General features: G+C 36.4%; 1 protein-coding gene across 2 annotated transcripts in view; it reads left to right on the top strand.

Annotated features, from left to right (window-relative positions):
- Positions 1–12,544, top strand: part of ALE2 (Protein kinase superfamily protein) — a 28,962-nt gene extending 16,418 nt beyond the window's left edge. For both annotated transcript variants that reach the window (XM_088872777.1, XM_011627616.3), the window contains 3 exons: positions 1,182–1,571; positions 1,652–1,892; positions 11,508–12,544. In XM_088872777.1, coding sequence (XP_088728903.1) covers positions 1,182–1,571; positions 1,652–1,892; positions 11,508–12,213 — 1,337 coding nt within the window. In that variant the 3' untranslated portion in view covers positions 12,214–12,544. The remainder of the gene's footprint in view (positions 1–1,181; positions 1,572–1,651; positions 1,893–11,507) is intronic.
- The last annotated feature ends 8,783 nt before the right edge of the window (positions 12,545–21,327 follow it).

The following is a 21,327-nucleotide window of genomic DNA, read 5'->3' as shown; positions in this document are numbered from 1 at the left end:
AGTTCCTAAAATCCCTAAACTTTCTTTAAAATGGGAAACCTCTATATTTGCTGGGATACTATATAATATTGTGACCTATATGGGAGCAATGAGATCATTGATAAGAATTGATTTTGTTGTAAATTGATTTTGTTGATATGGTAAGCATCTAAAATCGATCCAATATACTCTCTTTCTCTCTCTCTCTCTCTAATTAGAATATAGAAATAAAGATATGGTATGTTTAGATAAGAACTGATTTTGTTGATATGGTAAGTATCTCTCTCTTGATTTTATTGTAAATTGATTTTGTTGATTTCTTTCTCTAAATGGAAAATTGATTTTCTCGTACTTGTGCATTAGAAGAGCGGATCATCCTAAGGAGGAAGTACAACGCTCTAATTTTAGGAGTCTAAGGAGGAAGTACCTCGCACTACATGTTTTAGGATAGGGATGGCTAGATTCATGGCAAGAGATTTTAAGGAAGGAGTGATATGCAACAATTTTAGGAAAGATTGGAGTTACCATAATAAGAAGTACCACGCACTAATTTTGTCTTCTACAAAAGATGTGTACAAATACTCTCTCTGCCCTTAAAAGTGGGAATGTCTCCTACAACCTCTATAGAATTAGGGTCCCTCTTTATTTTTGCGACACGTGTCCACTCCTTAACTCTAGCTTAATAATATAGTATATATATTTAGAGCCCTACTCAGGTGTGAACTTCAATCGGAGTTTGGTAATGTAGGTTAATACTATCTTCTGATTGAGGTCTCCATCAGATTGTTTGTCTGAATGAGGTCAATTCTTATCAAACTGGAAGCTAGAACAATAATATCAAATCATCAAAAGACAAATTTGCTTTGGAAAGCCCTTCTATTTTACCTGTCATTGTGAATATATTGAAGCTTGTTAACTTTCTGCAATTATTACTTCTTTTAACCTCTTTTTTTATTTATTGGGCATCTGCTTTTACTTGCTGAGTCAAGTAAGCTTTGGAATGACCTCAACTCAGCTCGCGTCAGACTTATGCTGAGTAATTATTATGTGATAAAATTAGAACTTTGTTTTATCTAATTTCAAAAAAAAACTTTGTTTTATCTTTCATGATATCATGAGGTTTTCTGCTTGCTGATGACTCTACCATTCTTAAAGTTTGGATTATGGTTTAACGAGAATACATTCGTGGAGTATTGATGCAGGCTTGAAATCCATGTTATCAAGTAGTTTAGCAAGCTCAATATCTATGTCTCTTGCTTCCAGCATGGCAACTTGCATGCACTCAGTGAAGCCATTTTCACTAGCTGAGCTTGAGAAGGCCACAGACAGATTTAGTTCAAAGAACATACTTGGTGAGGGAGGCTTTGGGCGTGTTTATCGTGGAATCGTGGAGGATGGTACCGAAGTTGCTATCAAGGTGCTCATAAGAGAGGACCATAGTGGTGGCTGTGAGTTTAGATCAGAAGTTGAAATGCTAAGCCGTTTACATCACCGAAACCTTGTCAAATTGATTGGTATATGCACCGAGAAACATAGTCGCTGCTTGGTATATGAACTTGTCCATAATGGAAGTGTTGAGTCTCATTTGAATGGTATGCTTCTTCACAATCTTGCTGTAATAAACTGTTAACTATGATTGTTATGAAGAAAAAGCTGATTCAATCTATATCAGGTCCACAAGACAAAAGGTCGCAGCTTGACTGGGATGCAAGGATGAAGATTGCTCTTGGTGCTGCTAGAGCTCTTGCATACCTTCATGAAGATTCTAACCCTCGTGTCATACACCGTGATTTCAAGGCCAGCAATGTTCTTCTTGAAGATGACTTCACTCCTAAGGTCTCAGACTTTGGATTGGCAAGGGAAGCTTCAGAAGGAAGCCGACACATATCTACTCGGGTGATGGGTACTTTTGGGTATGTTTCATTCATCTTCTGATTTTCCCGTAGTTCTTGTATATTTTTTTCTCTTGGGTGGCAGTGATATTTGTAAATTTGCAGCATTAAAAGTTACAATAGGGACATACTGGCCTTACAGAAAACTTCCAAAAAAATATTTGAGTTTAAAATAAATTTCCTGTCTATATAGTGCACAAGAATCACCTAAAATCTTTATGACCTCGATTGAGTATCAACTCCTAAAATGTACCTCTTCGGCTCAAGGTGAATATGGTCCAAAGAATCAGAGTCATTCTGAGAACTCAGAAAGCGAAAGGCTGATGAATCCTTATCCTGCCTATGTCCTGAGAGAATCTAGTTGCAACATGGATTTCTTCTTCTGCAAGGACTGAGGGGAGTCTTTTTCAATTGACAATTCATTATTTTTCTTCCTGACATTTGATCCTATTTTTTTCTATTTCTTTTATATTACTTTGGTTCATCGAGGATTTGTCTCTTACTTTGCACCCACTTACAATTTGACATAACCCTGTCTTCTTTATTAGCTCCCGGAAAAGAAAGAGAAGTCAATGACAAAGACCAAAATGACCTCCCTTGATAAGCTCAGACAACTATGATATGGAGAGGCCTAGGTCTGGATCCTTGTGAAGCTGGATATTGGCAGTGTTCAAGAACCTGGTAGTTGAATTGTATGATGCTTTGTGAAGAGAGTGAAATGTAAGGAACTTTGTGGTTGTAACCTAAATTCATAGTAAGTTGGAATCAGACCGGACTGTGAAGAAACCATTGGAAAGAGGATAATGAATGAGCTTAGGATCCCCATAGAAAAACTCGACTGAATGATTGAGCCAAAGTTTTCCCTCACCAAGAAGCGCAGAAAGGAAGCCATAAGTTTGTTGCGGGTAATTATCTGGACCACATGGGACATCTGTGGCCTCTTGATGGTAAGCTGCAACTGTCCGCTAACCAAACACCTATAAGTATCAGGTTGCCTGTTTCTGTCTTCAATTCATAATCTCACATTAAGTGCAAGGGTGTTAACTTTCTGATCTGTAAGTTGAGCTCCTATGATGAGATCCTGAATATATGTCTTCTGAGTAACCAAAATACATCTAGAAGTTGACTTGCTATACATGAAATCTTAGTTTACCAACTCATCATGGGCCTAAGTCTATACGGTATTTCTAGATATATCAGTGATCATTAAGTGTGATTCTTAGTATATCCATTGGATTTAGAGTGGAGTCTCCAATCTCACAAAGTCCGAATCTACTTTTGCGGAAGTTATAAATTGTTTTCCAAGTGATTGTGTAGTGGATGTGATGGCATCCCAATTGAATTGGGAAACCTTCCAAATTGGGGAGGAAAGGAAGACATATCCCTTAATGGGTGTTGGAAGGTTATTGTAGATTTTTTTATTATTTATATGTTTTTAGAGTGAATTTTGAGTTTTTAGTATTGTTTATTTTGTGAGAGACTTTATCGTGGGTTTATTTGGGGTTATATGTATTTAATAATTGTGAGGTAGCATGGAGGTGGAGATTGGAATGTATGGACAGTTGCTAGGATTTTGTAGACATTTGTAAGGTTTTTTAATATAGTTTACATAGTATGAGAAACATGACTATTGGAATAATCATAAAAAAATTAGGAGCTCTTGTGCTCTTCTTCAATGGTTGGTTATTATTCCTTCTTTAGCCAATGTGCAGAATTTTGTGCTGCTTGGTTTTATTTTTTACCCGCTCTAGTATTTTTATTTAGCAATAAGATATTAGGGCCTGTATCAGGTGGAGATTAGAATTAGAATGGACAGCTAGGGTTTCTTAGAGATATTTAGAGCAGTGTTGCGTAGACGCCGACACATGGTCATTGTCTGCCCATGTCTACAGTGTCTAATATGCGAGATAAAAATATCGGTACTTTTTGGCACGGGCTGTACAGTATTTTACTCCTTTAATTTTGTATATATAAAATTTTCCAAAACTTAAAACAATGAGGTCGCTAGCTTAGATGGCTGCATACTTCTTTTAAGACCAAGGACAGAGAGGTCCTAGTTTAAAAACCCATAGATGCACTATTAGGCATTATTTATCTTCAGTTTATATTTTCCTATCATGTAAGTAAATGATGATGATGATGTATGAGTAAATGTATGCAGCAGGTTTGATCAATATTCACTAAAAGATATAGAGAAAATATCATTAAAGGGCATGAAACCCCTTAAAAAATCATTGAAGGGGTCAAATTATCCTTATTATTATCTGAGGGTATAACTTTTTCTTTTTTATTTCACTTAGATACCTCTTCTAAAAAAAAATCTCTAAATACTCAAATTACTATTGTCCAATATTTGGAATGAGGAACAATGAGGGGCATTTTAGTAATTTGAACCCATAGAGTTTTCAATTGAATGATGAAAATGCCCCTAGTTGTTCTGCATTACAAATAACGAACACTGTATGCAATGTTAGTAACACAGAACAAATAGGGGTATTTTTGTAATTTTTTACATGCACAGCGTTTAAGTGCAAAATGACAAAAATAAGCCTAATTGTTCTGCATTACTAGTACTAAACAATGTGTTCCCTATTTGTAATATGGAACAACTAGAGGTAATTTCAAGGACAAAAGAGACGTACAAAACAAAGGAGATACAGAATTGTGCGACTATCGAGGGATCAAACTTATGAGCCACACTATGAAGTTGTGGGAGAGAGTGATTAAGCAATGATTAAGGTATGAAATGAGTGTATCAGAAAACCAATTCAGTTTTGTGCCAGGGAGGTCAACAATTGAGGCTATTTTCCTATTGAGGCAACTGATTGAGAAGTAGTTTAGGGTAAAGGAAAAATACTTCTACATGGCCTTTATTGATCTAAAGAAAGCTTATTATAGATTTAATTTGGTGGGTATTGGAAAAGAAAAGAGTCTATAGATACCATATCGACCTGGTGAGAGATTGCCATGTAATTTGGTGGGTATTGGAAAAGAAAATAGTCTCTGATTAGGGCTCTTGGAGTTGTTTTAAATAGTTGTTTTGGAGGGGCAAAGGGGAACTTTGGACTTTTGGAATATTGCCATGGTCCATGGAATTTGGGAACTGTCGACTATTCTTTAATAGTTGTTTATTCCTTCTCTAGCCAATGTGCAGAATTTTTATGCCTGTTGGTTTAATTATTGGCGTGCTTTAGTATTTTTATTTGATAATAAGATATTAGGACCTGCATCAATTGGAAACTAGAATGAATGGACGGCTAGTATTTTGAAGAGATTTTGGAGTTTTTGGAGATGCTTTGAGTAGTTTTTTTAGTCTTTTAGAGATAGAAAGGGAATTTTTAGAATTTTGGAATATTGTTATGAAACTTTGGAGCTCTTATGCTCCTCTAATAGTTGCTATTTTATCCTCTAGCAATTGTGCTGAATTTTTGTGCTTGTTGGTTTTTTATTACTTGCATGCTCTAGTAATTTTATTCAATAGTAAGACATTTGGTATGCATCGGGATGATATACATATTCCTATAAATCCCAGTTCTGTTATCGGTCATTGCCTAAAATATACAATATTTTAGACTATACCCAAATCCTAACTCCTTAAAAGAACAAGAAACTACTGAACCTTATGGTTGGGCATTCGTTATTGTATGGACTAAAGAGGGTGCTTTAACTGAGGTGGAGCTTTCTTATTTCAGCTCTGAAATAAGTGGAAGCTTAGCATTCTCTCGAAAAAAAATAAGTGGAAGCTTAGCATGCTAATGACTTCGATATTTAGGTATTTATAAACATATCCTGCACGATGTTTTCCTGTTAAATATTATCGATTAAAAAAAGGGTTCTCCTGTTGAGGATTTATTACTTGCTTTTTTTCAAGGAACATAATTGGTGACTAATTGTTAATTTATTAGGTGATAGGGAAATTGAGTAATGCTACCAAAAAAAAAATTCTTGTGGTGCTGTGTGACAATCCTCAGGCTTTTAAATGTAATTGTTCTCTTGATTGAATTATATCATTTGCTTTTGTAAGTGGATGCCTTCTATGTATATTTCCAAAGAATAAAAGACAGACCTTCTATTCCGTATGCTTTTTATGTCCTTTTCTAATAAATGATGGTCTTCTTGATCTGTACCACTTTCTTCAATTGGACGAATGTTGGTTATTAAGAAAAAGGATGGTCTGCCATTGAAACACCTCAAAGTTCTTGCATTATAATATTTCAACTTCGTTCTTGGCCTCAGTGCATTCCCTCCAAGTTTCTGGTCGGGTTGAACATTACTACATGTATTAGTGTTCCAATCCATACATACAGTAAATGTGCATGTGCTGTGGTGGTAACACCAATTGTTGTTATACTGCTAAAGAGTCTTATCATTTGATTGGATAGTATATTGTGCGAGCTAATATGAAAGAACACTGCAGTGATGTATTTCTAGATCTTGTCTGCATTTAAGAACTACCCTTTTGTTGTGTACCTTTCTGTCTTCTAAATAAGAATAGGTTTTGTTGCACTCATGCGAATTGGATTTATTCCAAATTTAAAACATTTTTGTTCACCAAATTATGAATGGAACGGAACTTTGGTTGGATGTTGTTGGCTGTACTTCCTTGGAGCTTGTAGCCTTCGCAAATCTGAGGTTTGAATCATTCCCATGCATTTGAGATGCTTTACTCAACATGATTACAAATTGATATCTATTTCAAGAAGGTCGATGATCATTTTTTGATCTGCCACAAGCTTAAAAGCACTTACTCATTCCATGGTTGATTATGATACAAAATCTTCCGTCTTTCTCTCTGTTTTTTTTTGTTCCCAACAGAAACTGCCACTGTAAGTGAAGATCCATCAACCATAGATTGTTTTGAACTATGTCGACTTCCCAATCAGCATCTTGAAATCCCTCCAAATAAAATGAGATAATATACCACATTTCAGATCTTAATCTTATTGGTTCCATAATTAAAATGAAAGAGATTCAAAATGAGAAGTCTGATACTTCTTAAATCTTCATACTTCATTATTCAGGCCGAATTTCTTTACCAAGAGTTGTAATGATATTCTTCCCTGAGTAGTATGAAGTGATTCATGGTGTTGTAATCTTGCTTCACCCTAGTTTAGACATACTGGTAGCCATATCAAGAGGGCCATCATGAAAATGGGCCCTCTTGATGGTCAGAATCAAGTGGAACAATATCCAAGTTTTTGGTGATAAGAGGTAAAAATATATATTTTTTCCTTCTCTTGAAGGTCAAAAAAGGATCTCTTGATGGCATTTTCCCGATGAGTAGGATTCCATGTCTTATCTTGCAGCGTGAGTAAGCCGTCATCTCCCGGGGAATTTTCATGAACAAAAGGAAACTTCGCTTAACTCATTATCTCTTGGGACTCTCTGGAAGAGAGTAGACCACTTTCCCCTATTGAAAGGTACTTGCGATCTCTTTTGAAGGTTTCTTACCTGAAAACACTCCGCAAAGGTCTCAGCACTCGAGGGTTAAGTGGCTCAAACATGGTGATCTTCACACCACCTTCCACAAGATCGCCAATTTCCGTAGGTGAGAACACTATTTCTATCATGAAAGTTGGAGACCAGATCTTCAACCAAGCCCCTTTCATAGAAAAGGCAATCATAGACTTCTTTAAGCATCTTTTTTCAGCACCATCGAGCCCTAGACCTAGGATGGTGTCCTTAACTTTTAAGACCATACCCTCTAAGCAGGCTGCATGGCTCGAATGCCCTTCTTTGAAGAGGAGTTTTAGCTGCTGTCAAATCTTTAGGCCAGGACTGTACTCGGGGCCTGGATGGCTTTCCAATTGCCCTGTATAAGCATTTTTGGCAACCCATCCGCTTGGGCATTTTAGTATTCTTGGAGGATTTCCATAACAGTGGTATTATAAACAAAGGCATGAATGCTACATCCATAGCCTTGATCCCTAGAGTAGAAGGGGCTGAGGAACTCAAAGACTATCGGGCCATTAGACTTGTGATCCTACAAAATCCTCTCCAAGGTCTTTGCTCCTGGACTTCGATAGGTACTCAGTTGGGTTATGTCCCTTAACCAAGCGGCCTTTGTTGAGGATAGGCAGATCCTCGATGGAGCTCTAATGGCTCATGACTGTATTCACTCACGACATCTTGCCAAAGTCCCAGGTCTAGTTGTCAAATTGGACTGGGAAAACGCGTATGACCATGTCAACTGGCAGATTCTGGACGAGACCCTTAAGAGGATGGATTTTGGCTCTCAGTGGTGTAAATGGATGAAAGGGTGCATCTCTAGCCCTTCTTTCTCCCTCCTTGTCAATAGATCCCCGAAGGGCCTTTTCCACTCTTCTAGGGGTTTAATGCAAGGGGATCCCCTCTCGCCCTTCCTTTTCTCAATAGGGCTGAGGTTTTCAGCAGTTCTATTTCTGGCCTGTATCGTCAAGGCTCTCTCAAGGGTTTTAAGATCGGCAATCATGGATCCAAGATCTCACGCCTTCAATATGCCGAGAATACCCTTCTATTCTGTGACTCGAACCCCCAACAGGTCGACTGCCTGCTCCTATTTCTTAAATGCATTGAGTGGGCACCAGGTTCAGAGCAAACATGGCCAAGACCATACAGTTAACAGTTTCAAAAAAAAAAGAAAAAAAGGCCTAGACCACGATGATGGGGTTGTTGTCGACCACGCGATGGTCACTAATCTAGCTCTTTGATGGGGGTGCAAAGCTCAAGCCTTGCCGACCTCCTACTTGGGCCTGCCGTTGTGTATAGGCAAGCCCAAACACCGCTAGTGGAGTCACATCATTGATAAGTTCGATAGGAGGTTCGCAGGGTGGAAAGGTCTATTCCTCTCACCAGCACGTCAACTTACCCCTATCAAGGCAACCCTATCAAATATTCATGTCTTCCCAATGTCAATTTTTCTTATGCCTGCCTCTGTGGTGAGCCATCTAGAGAAGATTATAAGAAACTTTCTATGGTCAGGTGCAGAAAATAGTCCCTTATTGCTTGGGACAAAGTCTTCTCCCCTAAGTCTCAAGTAAGTTTAGGCATCTGCCGACTCAAAAACAAGTACTGTTATGAACCTAATGCCTCGGTTCCCAGTGTCAAAGTCTCTAACAACTCCTTAGGACTTTGGAGTGGCTTGCTCTTTTGCCTCAATCAGTCTGCAGGTAACATTCGATGCCAGGGAATATCTGGGGACAATTTCTTTTTGATCAGACCTATGGATTTGTCATACTCCTCCAAGGGAGCGCTACCTCAAGCTTTTCCGCCTGGCCAGCCACCTCCTCTCCTCTGTTGCAGATAACTTTGAACCTTTGGGCCCTGGGAGAGTGTGGAATCCAATGTTTAGGAGGCCTGTGAACGACCTAGAGAGGCCGGCCTTCCTTGAATTGCATGCCTTACTCCACTCAACCTTTATCCCATCCTCTGGCCAGGATAAGATAGTTTGGGCACTGGCCCCGTCGGCATCTTCTCAGTATCGTCCTTTTGTCAAACACTTCAAAGGTCTACTTGTGTGCTCTCCACGTCTCCGTCCTCGGTAGCAAGGGCTTGGTTCTCTTTCATACCTCCAAAGACACAACTTTTCAGTATTTTCAGTTGGATTTCTATCTCCGAACAGGTCTTTACCGTTGACCAATTGCAAAGGAGGCGAATGCAGATTCGTAGCCGGTGTATCCTGTGCCGCAATGATGCCAAATCCAACGCCCACCTCATCCTTCATTGTTAACTTGCTGGAGAACTCTGGGCAGCATACTTTAGCTCTTTGGCTGGTAAAGGGCTACTCCACTGTCCATCCCTCTTTAACTGTTTTCGTCTCTCCTATCTACCCCTTGGACCAAGTCGGGTACCCTCCTGCGGAGAGCTGCGGTGGCTGTCACAATTTGGGTCATCTGGTTGGAGAGGAACAACAGGACTTTCTGTGGTGAGGTGATCCATACTGAGGCCCTCAAAGAGGAGATTCGCTCCCTGGTCATCTTTTGAGCGCAAAACAATAAACCTTTCAAGCACTGCTTAGCGGCGGCCTTTCATCAGAGTTGGTGAGCTCTGCCTTCCTTCCAACCTGCCAGTATCCTGGAGGTCCCTATGGAGTTCTCCAGACTATGCCCATTCTAAACTCAATTTTGATGGTTGCTCCATGGGCATCCCAAGCCCCTCGAGCATCGGGGGCATATTCCAAGTCAGAGACGGCAGTACCCTGTTCTCCTTTTCTTGCTTATTGGCCTTGCCAACTCCACTGTGGCGGAGGCATCAGCCCTCCTTGGCCTTTGGAACTTCAACCACACCTAGGGCACTTCTTTGATTGTCGAGGGAGACTCATCTAACATTATACCTTGGACCCCACGAGCCACACCTTGCGCATTTGTGAAGGGATATGCATGTTGTATGGAAGCATACTTGGGAGGAAGCCAATGCCGTAGCCAACTCCCTCATTATGGAGGGAGCCAACCGACTACAATTGCAGGGGACTGTTTTGGGCAGTTTTTGAGTTCTCAAGTCCCGGCTTTGTATATCTTGTGTCACCAATCTTTTGGATGTCTATGATTGTATAGATTTTTTGGACCCCTTAATGGGGCTTTTGGATTAGAACACTCGACTTGTCGGTGCTGAATTTTTTCTACACTTCTAAATGTAATACAACATTTACCACATCCAGAAATAAACATGGACATTCCTTAACTTAAAACAAACATAAATCATGAATTCATAATTCTTTCCCATTGAAAGCATAGGAAAATAAATTGATTATGAGATACGCAATTCATAACATAATTGGTTATTATTACAGGTTCTCCCACAGGCCATTAGATAATCCTGAATGGAAGCTCATTACTACAGCTTCTGCCATAGACCATTAGATAATCTTGAGTTAGAGCATCTTCCACTTTATTGTTGATGTTCACATTCATCTATTTTATATTGTTGTGGTATATTTGGGGTTTAATTTTGACGTGTGATCCTAATTTCTTTATAGAAGCTATAAGTTTATTGGATATCTCATCTCACTTTATAGTGCTTCTTAGATCCTTGGTTTTCATATTTTATTGATGTCTAGTATTGTTTTATCTTTCTTGACTTTCTCAAATGACTGTATTTTAGATTTCATTAAGAGATGCATTCATAGTTGCTGGAAAATGATAATATTTGCTGAAAAATGACCAAACTGTCGGATTTGATTGCTGGGAAATGTTTTGTTCACTGTTAACTTGGTTTGACGTGGAAAATGTCTGCTGAACTTCTCATATTTACTCTTTCTTTCCTTTTTTGTATCAAATATATTTTCACTTCTCAAAAGTTTCTTCTTCTACGATGAATATTGCATCATGGGTTGTATATGGGCGATTTTGTTTATATGACAGAAGGTTTTGATGATTACCAGTGTATTGGAACAGACCTTAGGCTTTGCTGTTGTTTCTTTTATAAGTTCAAGTGTTGTTCATTACATCCTGGGCTGTAAATGGATTATTCTTCATATGTTGGATTGGAGGCATGAACCGTTGGCTTCGTTTACTTTTGACTGATAAGCCAAGATTTGTAGGGCTTTCATCTCTGTTGATCATGTAGTTGTATTTAACTGCCATTAAGTGGTCTACCCAAGCACAACCTTTGGTTTTCTTCTGTACGTGGTCACCAAGCACAATTTATTTGCCATTGCAGGTACGTTGCCCCTGAGTACGCCATGACAGGGCATCTCCTCGTCAAGAGTGATGTCTATAGTTATGGTGTGGTGCTTTTGGAGCTACTTTCTGGGAGAAAACCAGTCGATATGTCCCAACCTCAGGGACAGGAGAACCTTGTCACGTGGGCCCGCCCCTTGTTAACCACCAAAGAAGGACTTTCCCTGCTAATTGATCCATGTCTTGCTGGAAAATATGAGTTTGAGGACATGGCCAAAGTCGCGGCCATTGCTTCAATGTGTGTCCAGCCCGAGGCCTCTCAAAGACCATTCATGGGAGAAGTGGTCCAAGCCTTAAAACTTGTTTACAATGATTCCGAAGATAGTTGTAGCAATGATGGCCAAAGCCAGAGGGATGACTCATCCCCTGGTCTAGATTCCGAGCTCAAGGGCAATCTCAATAACAGCTGGTCAAATGGGGGGACCCCATTTTATAGATACAATTGTAATGCTCCATCATTTGTGACTATGGAGTATAGTTCAGGACCTTTGGATGAAATGGATAGGCCATTATCTGCGTCAACTTTGGTGGGGGCCAGGAAGGGAGGGTCAATTGGAGAGCCGCACATTGGTTCGGGTCCACTGAGGACAACGCGTAGTAAGCCTGCTTTTTACAGGTTGAGGGAGAGTATTAGTGAGCATGGTTTCTTCTCGAGGCATATTGGGGGTGATGCATTCTGGGTTTGAGATTGCGGTGTCGATTCTTTTACCTTCAAAAGTGTACAGTATTGAGAGGAAAGAGCTTCTGCCTGCAGCCTGCCTGATTGTGCTTTTAGCTGTCTTGGGTGGTGATGTATTATTGTTTTTGTGCAATATAGTGAGTGACGGAGTTGTGGCCGTTGGTTTACTGACCTTTTGTTCAGGGAGGGAGGTCAAGGCTGTTCTTATTTATTTTGAAATATCCATTTCTTTTACTCTCTCTGCAATTGCATTTGACTTCAATCTCATTCTTTGGGATAACTATCTTTGACTTCCCCAACTAATGAAAAAAGAGCAGGCCAAACTTAGCTAGGTAAAACTTGCATTTAGGGACTTACCTGGCATCATATTTTTATCTCCATCATTTCATTGATGCCAATTACATTTGCATTTGATTACGGAAAAAGTTGTGTCAATTTTATACTACTAAAGTAAGGTGCACCCCAAAAATCCACTGAACAGAGTAATTTGATGTTGGAAAAATCTCCAATGGTATAGATATATGGATATAAAGAAAAACAAGAATTTTTAAGTCTTAAAAATAATACATCTTATAATAAGTTATTTACAGTGCCTATTTTCAAGATTTTTCAAGTGTTTATAGATGTGTTTGATCTGTACCTCTTTAAACTTTTAAATTTCATAACCACCGATGAAAATTGATTTGCAAGTCATCATTAGGTTTCAGACATTGTAATTATATCTTTGAGGCAAAACCTAGAGGTATGCCTTCCATGGTGGGTGGCTTACATAAACCTCACCCATTGATTAGAGCTCTGAGGTTCTTTCTGTTAGGATGCTTTTATCCTCCGGGGAAATATTTGAAGCTTGCCCTACCCAGTTTGGCAGTCAAATTTCTTCCATCCATGGATCTGGTAAATATTGAAACTTGCCTGGTTGCTTTGCAATGAACCATGGTAGACGCCATTTTGAGGGACTGACCATTTATGCTTTTGGTGGCACCCAAAAGCCCCAGTGCATAACTAGTTTAGGTGTCTGTGGACCCTTAAATACCTCCACTTTTCGAGTGACATGAAAACTGAATATACTAATTGCCATCCTATTCACAAGTTGACTGAGCATCGACCACACGATGCATAATTTCCTATTTCTATCGAATTATTTCTAGCCTCTTCAAGATTTGGATCCTCTTGAGGATCTGTGCATATCAAATGTCTCTGGATTGTTTCCAACCTCTTTAAGATTTGGATTCTCTTGAGAATTTGTGCATGTCAAATGTTTTTCAGTTTAAGGTTTTTTCCCGTATTCAACCATTTTTTCTTGTTTTTGGGGTGTGGGTGTGGGTGTGTGTGATGTTGGTGGGAGTGCATTCAAACAGTGGACACTGGAATTTTCTTGGGTTTCTTTAGGACTCTTTCTTTTTTCTATAGATCAGTGGGTATCCCTGTCTGTAGTAGGAATAGAACTCAAGAAAGAATAAGAGGGCGTGAATGCAATCAGAGAGGGCCTGGGGGGAGGCAGGTTTTGATGCTGGTTAACAAGAATAGAGCTAATGTTCTTTTTCTCTAGGACACTAAGTGACCTAGTCATTCTTATTTTCTGTTAGATAGGTTTGGTGGTTGGGTTCTGTCAGTGTTTGTGGGTTGGATTTTGTTAGTGCTTATCGGGTTTATGGTATATTTGGGCACCTAGTCTTTTGAACTGTATTGACATTATCTATTATGAATGTATTTTTGGCTCTTGTTTCTGAAGGTTCGTTTCCCTCTTTTAGATGAATCCTTTTCAATGTGTATGAACGGAATCAGTGTTCTCTCAAGGAGCAATTTTTGCAAGATCCAATTTCAGTTGCTATAAATTGGAATTTACCTTGTTGCTTTGGTGGTGACTTTAAGATGGTTGGAAGGATACTCATCTCATAATTCATATATGAGATTATTTAACAACTCCATTATGCAGAATGGTCCCCTAAATATCCTCATTAGTGGCACTTGTTTTACATGGACCAATAATAGCATGAGCAATTTGATGATGAGTAAGATAGATTTATAATTTCGACATAATAGGAGAGCGTGTTTCCTTTGGTGTGAGTAAATGCGTTGCCCAAATTGTCTTTAGACCATAACCCTATATTTCTCAACATTGAAAGGGGGATCAGGGTCACTTCCCTTTTAGATTGGATTTGGTGTGGTTAGAGGAAAAGGATGTTGTCCATTTGGTTAAACAGACTTTTGAGAATACTATCGTGTATGGATGGATGGGTTTTTAATTGCATAAGAAGCTTCTTAATATCAAGCATAAGCTCTTGGAATGGAAGAAAACAAACAAATTTTATATTGAAGTTAAAGTTGATAACACTCTAAACTTGATTTAGCTGATTGATTTAGAGGCACAAAATCTCCATTACAGTTGAACAAGAAGGGCAAAGAAGTTAGCTTAATAATAATGGCATGAACTATTGAAATTAGATGAATTGTGTTGGAAACAAAGATCAAGGGTGAAGTGGCTGAAGGAGGGGAATTTGAACACAAATTTTTTTTATTCAATTACAAGCTCAAAAAGAAGACAAAATGATCTTTCAGGCAGCCATTTCCAGGGTATTCCAGAGGATATGATCAAATGGGTTGAGAGAATGAATTTGTTAATCAGTTTTAGAGGGTCTTTACTTCTAAACAATGTTTTTTAGTGGATTTGTAGGGGGCGACTTTTAGAGTTTTGCCTTTAATGTAGCAAACCAGTTAGAAGAACTTATACCCTTGGAGGAACTTAAAAGGGATGTGTTCTCATTGCCGGGTAATAAATCACTGGGATTTCCCTTAGCATTCATATTGGAATTTGCTGAGAAAGTGACTTGTTGCTCATGGTGGAGGACTTCATGGCAAGGGGTGCTTCCTTGGCCTATTTCAGGCCACAATCTGCATTTATGAAAGGTCGAATAATTATTGATAGTATGCTTGTTGCACAAGAATGTAAAAAGTGGGGAGCTAGGAGCTTGGCTTAAACTCGATATGGAAAAGACCTACAATTAGGTGGAGTGGTAGGTGCTTCAAGAGGTGATGAGATGCATGGGCTATGGGGCTAGATGGAAGAATTGGACTTAAGGTTGTATTTCATCGGCACATTTTCCAGTTTTGATAAATGGGTCTCTTAAAAGATTTTTAAGGCTTCAAGGGCGATTAGACAAAGGGATGCTCTTTCTCCTTTTCTTTTTACTTGGACTGCTGAGGCTTTTAGCTTGATGATCTCTAAGGATGAAGGTTTGGGTAGATTTAAAGGTTCAAAGTTTCAAATTTAGGCCCTTATATTTCACATTTTCAATATATACCAATGATACTAATGAAGAAATCGGGGATCATCTTTTTTTACATTGTCCTTTTTCTACATCCATTTGGGAGTGGGCTTTCAGTTTAATGGGGATTTAACTTGTGCCACCAAAAAACATAGACATATTTTATTGCATATGGAGATTCCGGATTTACCAAAGTGTGGTCAATTGATTTGGAAGATATTTAGAGCTGCAATTCTATGGGAAATTTAGAAAGAAATAAATAGAACAATGTTTGAAAGTGAAGCCTAGGAAGTTGAAGAAACTAAGCTAGAATTATAGATGGCCTATAGAGCTGGTTCTCGATCACCAAAGATAGGGTGGTCATCTTTAAATTGGATCTCATTTGAAATCTAAGGAATTTGATTCTAAGCTCTACTGCTTATGCCAAATAGAAGGTGAGATGAATGACACAATTATCGGGATGCCTAAAATTTAATTTTGATGGGAGGTTTTTTGAGTAACCCTGGTTTCACTTGGCATGATGGAGTTATTATACACTCAAATGGACATATCATTTTTCCTTATAAGGGCCATGTAGGTTTCCAACAGCTAATATGGCTGAGATCATTACATTTTTGCAAGGCTTGAAACTAGTAAAAGACAAGGAAATTGGGCCTTTTGTGTGGTGGAGGGAGACTCTCACAATGTCTGCTGTAATAGAAGAAGCCGGCTACCTTGGAGACTTTCATTAATTTGGGCAGAGATTTATAGATTTTTTTTCAACGTGTGTATAAGGAGGCTAATGCTATTGTCGATGGTTTGGCTAGGAGGGGGCATCTTTGTCTTTTTTTATTGTTAGGGAGGGGCTTTTACTTTGCTTATATCCTTCAGGTGGTTTTTGCACCTCTTGTAATTTTGATCATATAATAAAATTTCCTATTCTTGTCAAAAAAAAAAAACTCAAAATGTCATGTCATGACACCTACCACCCCAACCACTTATGCCGTGGTTTCCTTGAGACACATTTGGGTATTTTCACGATCTATGAATTTTAAAAATTAATATCCTCATTTTCTTAAAATAGTTTTGTTATACATTTTCACTGTCTTTAAAATATCAAAATTATGTTTTATGGTTTTCTAATTTGAGTTTGGATTTGTTAGCCTCAAACGTTTTGGAATATTCTATCTCTTTAATTATTAGGTGAAATGTTTTTTAATTATTAGGTCATAGACATGGATATACATGTCAATTTTCTATACGGATGTGAGTGTTCAGAAACGTGAACTCCAAAGAAAGACATATGGACATGACATGTATGTAGAATATGCGAGTGTCTACGTACATGTATGGATATTTATATATACATATATTGAAATTTACATGTAGTATAAGTGCATTTATGTATTCAACAATTCATATAAACATCATAGAAATTTTAAATTAAATTAATAATCCAAAATATGTTACTTTGTGAATCATAATTTTATTGATAAAAAATTTCTTAAAGTCTAAGGCAATGTTGTGCCATAACAACATGGAAAAAAAAAAAAAAAAACTAAAATCTAATAGCTAATTATTAATTCAAAATGTAAATTCTTATTATATGGCTATTGAATTAGGTCCTAATGTATGGCTATTGAATATTCATCCAAAATCATATGATCACACTACTATTTTTGTTTTATTCTTAACTACTTTTATCTTTCCAAAATATTTTCTCTCTTTAAAATAAAGTATTATTTGTTGAAGAATGACTCTAAACAAAGAAACGCTAAATTTCAAAAACAAAATGTGTATAAGAAAGGGACATATGCTATTAGAGGCTCCATGGAAGTGACTGCATTTTTGGAAGTGTCAACCCGCATGTTTGTGTCCACTGAGTGCGCGTGTTTCATAGGTTATGAGTGGCATACAAGACCCATCCAGTGTGCATTAAAAGTCATAACTCAAGTCTCTCTTGTGGGTATCATACCAGATATATTTTTTCATGAACTTGTTAGTATTTTCATGGGGGACTAGCAAAAAAATATTTTTATAATAATACATAGATAATATTTGGTTAGAAAATGAAAAATTGAATTCTCGTGAAAACAATTTTACAATAAAGTGTTTCTCAAACTTGTCCTTCCCATATTTAGTAATAAGTGCCTTGTGTAATTATTTTCGGGAAATTTATCAAAATACCCATGAGATATATTATTCAATATTTTATATCATTGTCATCAATGCTAGATAAACAGGGCAATCTAACTGGTAACCACTTGATTAGATCGGAGCCGGCCCTTGGCCGATTCCGGTTTCGGTATAAACAAATTAAAAGTATATATATATAAAATCCCATAAATAAGGAATTGGGTTTGAAATATATTTTTAATATTGTTTACATTATGGTAAAGATAAATTGTTTTGGTCATTAATACACACTTTTATATTTTCTTATTTTCTTCAAAAAATTTTTAAAATACCCTAGGTACAAATCAATTCTTTAAAATACCTTTTTTAAATTAATTTTCAACTTCATGCTTTTCATATTTTAGTAGACTTTTTTTTGTATTTTTTTATTTTTTTCAATAATTTTTTTACCGGCAAGGACTTGCCCAGTTAGAATGGTTGAATTGGCCGGTTGACCGGTTAGGCTCGTTAAATGGCTTCTGGCCCCATGTCCGGTTAATCGCTCCGATTCGATTTGCGATCACTTATTGTCATTATTCCAACTCATCATTATTTTGATGGGTATTTTGAAATTAAATCAATATATATATTGGTAAAATGTTAAGTAGTTAATGTCTTATCGGTATTTTCATAAATTTCCCTTTTCTTACGTTACATAACCGATTTGGTAAACGTCTTTTGGGATTTTGGAAAGAAATTTGTTTTTAATTGTTCATTACAAATTTTGTTGATTCGATGTTGTTATTTATCCAATAAAGGCAATTTCTAAAAAATATAATATGGCTTAAAAAGTGAACAACATTCAATCTTAAGATAATGCATACAACTATAAATTAGTGCAAATTATTTTAATAAACAATATAATAATCAATTTTGTGTGTATATATATATAGGAAAAATATGGGATTAGCCCACTAGCTCATATGAACATATGAGCCCAACGGCTCAGATTGAATCTGGGCCAATCTGATGATCATAGATGTTCTGTAGTGCTTGAAGTTTATGTATTTTTTTTACGAATCCAAATCACTTGAAATTTTAGGTGTGTGTTCTTCTCATCAAATCGCACCTAATAAAAAAACATATATATATATATATATATATATATATATATATATATCCACGAAAACAATTACCAAAATACCAAAATTGGTTTGGGGTATTTTGATCAATTTTTTTCATGTAAAATATTTTTTTGATATTGTTCGAAGATTCACCTATTATTTATGAACACGCGTCTAAAATTTCAAATAATTTCGATTTGTAAAAAAAAAACTAAAATTCAAACACTATCGGACATCGGTGATCGTCAGATCGGCCCAAAATCAATCTGGGACGTTGGGTTCATATATTCATATGAGCTAGTGGGCTAATCTAATCTTTTCCCATATATATATATATATATATATATATATATATGAGCAATGATTCAATGCAACGGTTGTATCATAGTATAATGCAATGATACTTCTAAAAAACCATGTTTGTGGTATTTGAATGACCCAAAAGTTTATACACACTCTTTTCATCTCAATAATTAATCCCCACAAAAAAAAAAAATTCAATTTGAACCCCAAATATAGTCAGAATGAGTCCCCTCCAAAAATGAATCTAAACCATTCATTTTGTGAATTTCAAGATCTTAGTCTTTATAAACTCAAAATCATTTTTTCCTTTTTTAAAATTGTTCATCTAATGATATTAAAGCCATCTGAAAAAATTGGAAGTGAACAAAATCCTTCTAAGGCCTACATCTAAGCATCTCACCAAAATGAACGGCCTATGTTAATTGGACTAAGAAACTACTTTCTAGATTGTGTTTTCAATTTTTTCTTTTTTTGTGATTATTCATTAGAATGAAAAGAATGTATATTTCAAAATTTGGATCAAACAAATGGCCATAAGATGGTTTTTAAAGGTTATTGCATCATATTACTATACAACGGTTGCATGAAATTATTGCCTTTTATATATATATATATATATATATATATATATATATATATATATAGGGCAGTAATTTCATGCAACCGTTGTATAGTAATATGATGCAATAACCTTAAAAAACCATCTTATATATATATATATATATATATATATATATATATATATATATATATATATATATATATATATATAGGAAGATACTATGCAATGCCTATGAGCAAAAAAGAACACTGCTTTTTCCATAGACTCATCACCATCTGAAAAAATTGGGCGGCGTGTGTTTTTCAACCCCCACGACCTAGCATGTTCGTGGCGGTACTGTCACGAACGTACTAGGGACAATAAAAAAATCACGCGAAACTGTAATGGACAGTGTGCGGGTGTGTTCAATAAACTTCTACAGACATAGCAAACCCGTGGTGGTGGGTGAAACACTGTAGCATTTTGCCTATAGGTTTTTAAGGCTTTTCATATATATATATATGGGGAATGATTTCATGGAACGGTTGTATCATAATATAATGCACTCACATTAAAAAACCATTTTAGAGATATTTGTTTGACACAATTTCTTAGATGTATACTCTTTTCATTCTAAAGAACAATCACACAAAAGAAAATTTTTAAAAAAACACCCTAGAAAGTTTTTTTCTAGCCCAATTAATATAAGCCGTCCATTTTAGTGAGATGGTTAGATATAGGCCTCAGAAGGATTTTTTTTATTCCCAAAATTTTTATATAGTGTTATCATCATTAGACTAACAACTCTAAAAAAGAAAAAAGTAATTTTGAAATTGCCAAGGCCTAGATCTTGAAATTCACCAAATAGACGATCGAGATTCATTGTTGGAGGGTATTAATTTTGACTATATCTAGGGTGCAAATTGAATTTTTTTTCTATAAGATTGATTATGAGGATGAATAGAATGTGTGTACAAAATTTGAAGTCATACAAATGCCAAAAACATAGTTTTCTAGAAGTGTAGTTGCATTATACTATGATACAACCTTGTATGAAATCATTGTTATATATATATATATATAAAGAGAGAGAGAGGGGGGAAAAGACTGTCAAATAGTCACCAGTGAATTTCTATAATATTTTGCTTATGGCTTAGCACCATCTAGTCTATCAAATGGTCATGATTGTTTGATAGTATTTGAATTTTAATATTTTTTTTAAATTATATTCATTTGAAATTTGGAGTGTGGGTACATCTAATCAACTTGCACCAAAATAAAATATTAAAAAAATACAAAAAATGACAAAAATATCCCTATGATATTTAGAAAGGTAATTTGGTCATTTTTATTATTTTAAATTTTTTTTTTGTATTTTATTTTGGTGTGCCTCACTAAAGTGCACGTACCCACAAAAATTAACATAAAAACAATCAACTATAATTAATAGGAATTGTCTGCAAAGGTATCATTTATTTTTTGTACATGAAGATCACAATTATTCTTCTCATTTGAATTCTAAAATAAGTGGTTGTAAGAGTGTTATTGATAGACACAAAGTTCTAAAAAACTCTCGGACGTGACTTACTCTAAACCATCTAATTTGACATCTAATGAGTGAAAATGATTGTGACCTCCATGTACAAAATATAAATGGTCTCTTTGTACAATCCCAAATTAATAACTAAAACCTCAGTTTTTCTCCTCATAGTTTTTCTTTTCCAGTTGGCAACTCAATCTACATTTTCCAAAGAAACATTAAGATTATTTAAATGGAAAAAAAATAAAATTTT

The sequence above is a fragment of the Amborella trichopoda genome, chromosome 7, assembly GCF_054954075.1.
Source record: "Amborella trichopoda isolate Santa Cruz 75 chromosome 7, AtrichopodaSantaCruz75HAP2 v2.0, whole genome shotgun sequence".
Taxonomy (NCBI): Eukaryota; Viridiplantae; Streptophyta; class Magnoliopsida; order Amborellales; family Amborellaceae; genus Amborella; species Amborella trichopoda.
This window is presented reverse-complemented; position numbering and strand designations above follow the sequence as displayed.